Consider the following 8,194-nt stretch of genomic DNA (forward strand, 5'->3'; position numbering starts at 1 on the left):
TATAATAACCAATATATATTTTTATTTACTGGTATTAAAATATATATTTATATTCATTATATTATTATTCTTTTGTTTTATATAGACTCTTTAATTTTTTTTTTTTGGACTGATGTAATTTCTTTTTGGGGGTTCGGAGATTTTTATAAAAAAAATTGTTTATTTTATTGCTAAAATAATACCCATAATAATAAAAATTTAACAAAAGTTTACACCTTGTGGCGAAAGCTCACAGAAATTACACTACACCTAATTTAAAAATAATTTCATTAGATAATTCTTCACTTTCTTTTTATTGTTTCTATTTTTTTAGATAAATAATCAACAGCCTTTCATTTTTTTTTTTTCATTTTCAAAAATTGTTATGAAAGTAAACTACTAAATACATTTTCATTTTCACTAAAAATCATTTTTATTCTATAGGACACATCGAAAAACTCCATTTAAAAGGACGATACCAAACGCACCTTCTACAGTGACTTGCTACCAAGACCATATGTCGAGACCCCCGCGTCTTAATCAAATTATCCATTCAACTTGAAACAATAAATGAAGATAATCTTAAATCATTACAAATTATTAGCATTTAATTTGAAATTACTGTCGCCATCATAGAATAGATTAACGTCGAGCTTACACGTGGATGGTCCATGTCTATCCACCGATGAAAGCCGCCTTCATTTCTTAACGTAATCTTAATCCAAAATCCAAGAGTTGAAGGCGGATAACCATTCCATTTAGTTTCAAATCAAATTAAACAACCGAATTGATTCAATTTTTCATATGATTCAACTTTCTGGACTTTAAAACCGCTTTAGTATTTTTAAATTTTTTCTATTTTCAATTTTTTAACCGGACTTCTTATATATATTTTTAACTTTTTCGATTTCCATCTTCTTCTTTTTTTTTTTTTTTTCCATATACACCGATTAGTTTCTTTCTTTCTTTTTTTTAAATTTAAAAAATGGAACCATAGATTCGATTCAATTTTTTCAAGACGGGGATCTTTTTACATTAATCTCATGCAAGCAAATCCATGGGAAGCTTTCTTAAACGCTTTCTTGACTAGTCCAAAAGGCTCGTTCTGAGGGCTCTTGCGCCTTCCTTTTTACAGGCCCTTAGCACATATCAGGCTTTCTTTGGTCCAAGTCCACAAATCCTACAATGAAGTCAGGCAAAGCTCAAAGTAGCTACAGTACGAGTAAAACCATTTAAAGGGCAAAAAGGGTTACCCACTGCCACAATATTATTTAACGATTCAATTGGTGGCCATATATTGCTACTGTTAAAATAAGATTACAACCTTTGACACAGTTAATTAAACATATTACCTTTCCCAGGCAATAAGCATACTCAATTACAAGGGACATATTTATAAAATGCACCGCTTGTGCCTCAATACTTTAAAACTTGTAAATGTTATCTCACGAGTGGAAGGTAGTAATTTCTCTTGAATCACTAACCAATTCTTCAGATAAAAGCAAGGCAAGTAATTAATCGCAATCCTCAAACAATAAAATGAATGTGAAGCCAAAAGGGTTTTTCTATTAATCCAAAACTTAAACAACATTAAATCAAATTCCTCAGACAATTAGTCTGTTACATTCGTTTTAAAACAACCATAATTCCAACAATACCCATTCAGCTCAATGTACTAGTCATGCAGAGTACCCAAAATTTCCTCGTCCCTATACAAATGGTAGCTGCACAAAACAATACCAACAAAAAAAAGTAATCAACCACAACATCAAAAGCCAATAAACAGATAAACACAAAGCTTAAACTTACTTTCACTAGCCAAAGGTTTGCATAACACAAAAGGACCTTGAATCAATATATTTCGTACTTCAACTATTGGCTTATATCAATAGCGATAACAATAACATTCACATTGACAAGCAAAGAATATACTTCTACTAAATCCCCTACATAGGCTCATGATCAATTACCCGCCAACATCAATTATGAGAGTAATTATCATTTATTTTATAAAGGACACCAATCCATATTATCCAATACATTCTCCCATATGTAAAACCATGAAACAACCAATAAGATGAATCACGACTTTCAAGGATATTCTCTAAGTCAATATAACTATAATACATATTTACTAATATCATAATGATCTCATAGTAGAGAATGTACATGTATACTAATACATTATTAGTCTAAATATAATTGATGACATAATGAATTATTCATAAGATACTTAAATTACTTTTTAAAAATTTGTCTTTTTAGATATTTTATGATCCTAAATTGATTTCAGGATATTATCAAGGCTTAAGAGACAAAAATACTTACTCTTTCTCACCGAGCTTGACATGATCGCCACCATAATTCGGTAGAAGAACGGTGTCACCTTCCTTGAAGGCCACCGGAATGGTATTCCCCTCCTTGTCACGCGCACCCGGGCCCACAGCAATCACTTTCCCAGAGTTCAGCTGCTCATACACATCAAACACAAATCAGAACCGTCCGATTTCTTTACTGTACTAAAAAAAAAATTCAAACACACACGCATACCCATAATTAGTCTTAAGAACAACTGCAAAACGACACTTGCCTATCTTTACTGTACTAAAAAAAATTCAAACACACGCATACGCGTAATTAGACTTGAGAACAACTGCAAAACGACACTTGCCTTGCTGGACTTTTCAGGGAGGAGAATCCCGGCATTGGTTTTGGAAGGAGGTACGATTTTCTCGACGAGAACACGGTTCAAAGTTGGGATCAATCGCTTCGCCATCGCTTTGCTTTCTCTGCAAAAATTAGGGCCTTTGGGACAGTGTTGCCACTGAAGAATGACGGGTGAGACAGGAGAAGCCCGAGATCTCGAGATATATAAAAGAATGAGCAAGTTCGACGGGTTAATTAACTCTGGATAGAGATAGAAGGTTCTAGGTCTTAGGGTTTTAGGACGATCTTTTTTTAGGGTTTTAGATTTGGGACTTTTTTGAGACATATTGGGCTCCATATTGGGCTGCTTTTAGCTTTGCACTACCAAATTATGCAATGCAAACACTTTCTTCTTTGAAGTTTATTTATAATACTTCTGGGCCGATCTTAGTGGAGCCCCTTTTTGACTTACCCAGCCCCAATATCCAAGGTTGTGGGCCAATCTAAAACAAGCATTATATTTGGGCCGTCTTTGAATGGGGGTAGAGGAGTGGGCAGAGGAAAATAATTTGACTTCACTGTTTGGTTGTCCCAAATTCCATCAAGTTGATGAATTTTGTATTTTCTATGAATGGGTAAGGATTTCAAATTCCTCATCTATTATAATATTAAAATTTTAATAATGTCCTTTAAAAAAATTAATTTAAAATAAGTTAAGTGTAAATAATTTATATTCATTTTCTTAAATTAATAGGATAAAATTATTTTAAAAAAAGAAATGCAACAAAGTGAAACGCATGACCATCAAAAATCGTTGGAGGTTCGCCAAAGACATGCTTCATGATAAAAGCAAGTACCAATGATATCGTTAGGAGTCGTTAGGAGTCAATTTGCAACTCTATGGAGTTAGAAATGCTAACATAAGTTATTAATAATCTAAAATCTTATTTAAATATTTGAGAACATTCTAACTCTTATATTTTTTATGAAATAATATATTTTCGGAAAAATTAACACATTCAATAAGTAAATAATCTGTTTATGATCATCTTTATATAATTAATGCAATAAAAAAAGATGGTTGCGGTGGTCAACAGTGGTTGGAGACGGCGGCGGCGGTTACGATTGTCGAAGGCTAGTTCTTATATTTAAAAAAAATAAAAAATAAAATTCTCTAGCAATTCTAATCGACTAATAATATTCATGTATGTTTAGAAGCTAATCCGAATATATAATTAGTTATGCAATGTTAGTTATTTTGATTATTAAAAAAATAATGAATTAATTAAAAACATAATATAAAATTAAATGTTTTGTCATTAATTTATATTATAGATTAAATTAATTTAAGTAAAATTATTTATATTATATTACTAATGATATTAACATTTTAACACCAAAGTCTAATTGATATACTTGTCCAAATAAAATACACGTAATTTATTTTCCTTTCAAATTTTATGTGAAACCAAATAACAGAAATTAATTTTCACACTCCCGTCCTCTCATCACCTCTCCACTCTTCTCATTCTTTCCATTTTGCCCATCTTCTCTCCTTCCCTTTCTTAAAATCAAACGGCACCTGATACACTAATGCAGTGTAAATTTCATGCAATATCTAAGAGTTGTACCCGTATGAAGAGAACGTATATTATTGAGGTTGCTTTTTAGTATTAAACAGAGAATAAAAGAAAATAATACGTACATGATGACAGTGCAAATTTGGCCGTTGTTGTTAAAGGTCAAGCAAAGTAAATAAAGAAAAGAAAAGAATTATGATAATCTTTTATAAGATAATAAGTGTGAGCATTCCTCAAATTAAAACTCAAAAAATGGTATTATCCAAAAGCACAATGGGTTGATGATATTGCATGATAAAGTAATTAGATTTTTTTTAAAAATTTAAAAAGAACTAATTGGATAGTATTATTATTTTTTTGTGAAAACAACACTCTTTTTAGTATGAAAAATTATAACTAAAAAAAAAAACCAACAAAAGCTACTTTCAAAAACATCTTAAGAAAGGGCATCGACTTTACAGATTTCACTAAGAAAATCCCATATATAATATTTAAAGAGTGGAATCCAGATTGACTTTTTAAATCATGCCTAATTTTAAATAAATAATGTGAATGCCTTCGAATTTTGCAGGATATTGATTCACCACTATACCATTGCCAGAACTAGTGCTGTGGCCTCGGTGCTACCAGAGAAAACACAACCAACATTTCTTGTTGGCCGATTATTGCCCAAGTTCATAAGTATATATAATTGATCTCTTTTGGCAACGGATAGATTCTTTCTTCCTTTTCTTTAGTCTTTTTTAAAAGGCGCAGCAAAATCCAATGAAATGGGACACCCACTGAAAGATTCACCTTCACTAGCTAGCTAGATCGACGTTGTATCTGCAACCTAATCATCTCTTTTTGGCTCAAAAAGAAAAACTTTAATTTTGTAGAGACCATACAATAATGCATTATGATTTATGGGCATGAAGCTGACTTGCTGTAGTTCAATCAAGGCTTGAAAAGCTTAAAAACTGACGTGGGTTACGTTAGATCCTCTTTCTACTTCTTCTTGATCATATCCTTTCCCCCACCAGTTGTTTGTTTCATTTGTTCTATCAAAAAAATAAAAATAAAAAGATCCATAGTTCTTTCCTTTTTCTTCTTTCTTAATTATTCTCTGTACTGCAAATTTTCGAAGCATGCATGGTTGACATTTCGAGGACCACATATACAGCTTATGTTATTTTCAAACTTTGCCACCCCCAAAGAGCATATGGCTTGTTTTTGAGGCTCAGAAAGTTTCCGAGAAAAAACAGCATTGTAAATTATTTTCTGTAGGACCCATACATCGCACGTCTCCCTGGATGATTGTTGCTAATAATCTATCGTTTGTTGAAAGTGTAACCTTTCAGGTGAGTGCTTAATTTTGGTAAGCGCTTGATCTTAACGTAATACAAGAGGCTTTATTTGATTCGTTCTTGTATCAGATTGCAAATCTTGAGTTGGGGTCAGAATTCAAGCTTAATGTATCTACTTGTACGTATGACGGTGAAATTTTTCGAACAGATGACTTTGCACTTTCGGTGGATGTCTTTGTCTAATTCAATCATGTGTCATGATTGCTTCAAAAGAATATCGATTTTGAACCTAACTATTAGCCACCAATAATGGCTTGTTAATTATGCAAAAAATGTCAATCCAATTATATGATTCACTTTGCTTGGTTCTTGTTTGTTCATGTCCTGTGTGGCGTGCATCTTTTAAAAAATAAAGACTATGCATCTAGAGGCAGGCATCCAGAAAATGCTCAAACTAGGATTGATCGTTGAAAGTTCTAGTTGATCTACCCAATTCAATCAATTCTATCAAACTGAATCTAATTTGATTGGATTTTGAGTACTATCTATTAGTCTTAAAAAACTATATGTGAACATTTTCCCATGGATTGGGGCAAATATTTTAGAAAGCGCTCAACACTAAATTCAATATACTTTAGGAATTGCTTGAATCTGAATAGCTCGTTCATGTAATATCGCATAAGTTACATGGGTTTGAATTGATGAATTCGAATGCCGAGCGCTTGTAGCTTAATTAGTCAAATTTATTGTACATGTACAAGAACCTTCTCGGTCTCGTATGAATGCTTTTACGTTAATTTCTTTGCTCTTCTCTAAACTCCTCTGAGTGAAACTACTCACTCAATTAATAAGTTTTTAATTTGAAATTTTCGTATGTTCAATATGGAGAATATTTTGGCTATTTTCAATAGATACTCTCTCTTTCATTAGATTTTTATCATACGTGTATTCACTCATACATAATTAGTTAGTATATATAAAACACATATGTATAAAATTATTTTCACGCACAAGTGCCCTCATTTTTTTTTTAAATGCAAATATATTATTAAGTTGTGCAGTTTAATAAAGTTATTTTTCGATGCACTATAAAACTGTACAATTTAATGATATTAAAATTTGACTAAAACCATACGGTTTAAAAACATATCCGCATAAAAAAAAATGAGGTTGCATGCGCATATATATTTTACACTATAAGAAGTTGAGATGTAAGTACTTTCTTATCAATACACTTACACCCTCGACAACCTCCATTTATAATCCGTCGCATTTTTGGATTTTGTTAGAACCTCTGAATCAAGGTGGCATTGTCACAATATAATAAGACTTGCAAATAGGCGTTACATATGAAAAAAATTAAAAAAAAAATTCTTTAGTTAGGATTAATGTTGATCATACAATTAAGTTTTTTTGGAATAAAGAGCAAATGCTGCCCACAAGTTTGGTTCCAAATGAAATGATAACTTTTGGGGAAACATAAATCTCTTTGTTTTCGGAAGCTTTCGCTTTCTGTCCTAAAAGTTTGCCTTTAGTTATTTGATTTGACCGACGAGCATAGGTCCAACCAGTGGACGTGCCGGAGTGGTTATCGGGCATGACTAGAAATCATGTGGGCTCTGCCCGCGCAGGTTCGAATCCTGCCGTCCACGTTTTTGATAGTCCTACAGTACACTTGTCTTGTTAGAAGTAAATTAATAATTAGCTGACCCAGCTTAAACAAAAAGAACCATAGTTAATATCCTCTCTAACCCCATCATTCTTCCTTTGATTCCTCTTTTATCTTCATTCCCACTTTATCGTTTAAAGTGACATTCATTCATTTTTAAAACAAATTAATGATTACACTTTCCTTTTGGGAAATTTACGAGCACTTTCCAACATTTAATATAAAAAAGACTTCACTTCATTTTTTCTTACAATACCAACCACTTATAAAATTTTTGGACCAAACTATCCATAAATTCTCAAAACAAAACAAACAAATATTTCACATAATATTATCCACCTCCCAAGCAACAGCCGAACATCTACACACACCACCAAAACACTCCTCATTTCACCTCTCCCACATTATCCAACTATCACTCAACCTCTATTTTATCTATCTCACATTCATCAAACTAATATATTTATCCAAGTATTGAAGATAAAATCAAGCAACAAACTAAAAAAAAAAAAAGAAGTTAAGCTTAATATTTCTTCAATATATATCTTTTATTTTTTGATTGAGTTTCATACAAAAGATTAGTTGCTCATTTTATTACAATGTGGGTACATTAAACGGTTAATATGAGGTCATAGATTTTAAAACATGTTGAAGATGAAACCCAGAATCCAAGTGACAAGTACCTATTGTCCTGGTGACAAGTACCTATTGTCCTGGCGACAAAACTGTCGCCCAGGCGACAAGTATGTGTCACCTGAATTTTGGTATTCGTCACCCGGGTGACAAAATACGTTGCCTAATATATAATACTGTCACTTGGGTGATAGTGCTGTCACCCGAATTTGTTGATAATTACTTATTTATTTAATATAGTAATGTTATTGTTTGCAGTGTTTTTAATAAAGTAATATTATTATTTTGCATCAGGTTAATGGAGTCGATAGTTCTTAAGATGTATTTTGATGAAGCGTGGGAGATTTTGGAGGATGGTCGTATAGAGTATGAGAATGGAAAAGTTACTGCATTTTGTTTCC

The 8,194-nt window shown here is 32.0% G+C and overlaps 1 protein-coding gene and 1 non-coding gene across 2 annotated transcripts; one reads left to right on the forward strand and one right to left on the reverse strand.

The window, feature by feature from the left end:
- Positions 1-1,525: 1,525 nt before the first annotated feature.
- Positions 1,526-2,899, reverse strand: LOC102610529 (10 kDa chaperonin, mitochondrial). The gene is made up of 3 exons (XM_006469120.3): positions 2,651-2,899; positions 2,308-2,447; positions 1,526-1,703 (listed from the first exon to the last, which is right to left on the reverse strand). Exons 1-3 carry the CDS (start codon positions 2,753-2,755, stop codon positions 1,655-1,657), a joined length of 294 nt encoding a protein of 97 aa, XP_006469183.2. The 5' UTR covers positions 2,756-2,899; the 3' UTR covers positions 1,526-1,654.
- A 4,162-nt stretch (positions 2,900-7,061) lies between these two features.
- TRNAS-AGA (transfer RNA serine (anticodon AGA)) lies at positions 7,062-7,143 on the forward strand. Its single transcript has one exon. It is a non-coding gene; the product is annotated as a tRNA-Ser (tRNA).
- The last annotated feature ends 1,051 nt before the right edge of the window (positions 7,144-8,194 follow it).

The sequence above is a fragment of the Citrus sinensis genome, chromosome 2 (genome assembly GCF_022201045.2).
Source record: "Citrus sinensis cultivar Valencia sweet orange chromosome 2, DVS_A1.0, whole genome shotgun sequence".
NCBI classification, from domain to species: Eukaryota; Viridiplantae; Streptophyta; class Magnoliopsida; order Sapindales; family Rutaceae; genus Citrus; species Citrus sinensis.

Coding starts and splice junctions, on each gene's coding strand:
- LOC102610529 (XM_006469120.3), bottom strand. CDS start 2,755: ATGGCGAAGCGATTGATCCCAACTTTGAACCGTGTTCTCGTCGAGAAA. Junction 2,448..2,650: donor TCCCTGAAAAGTCCAGCAAG/GCAAGTGTCGTT, acceptor GTGTATGAGCAG/CTGAACTCTGGGAAAGTGAT. Junction 1,704..2,307: donor GTCAAGCTCGGTGAGAAAGA/GTAAGTATTTTT, acceptor TGTTTTGTGCAG/CTACCATTTGTATAGGGACG.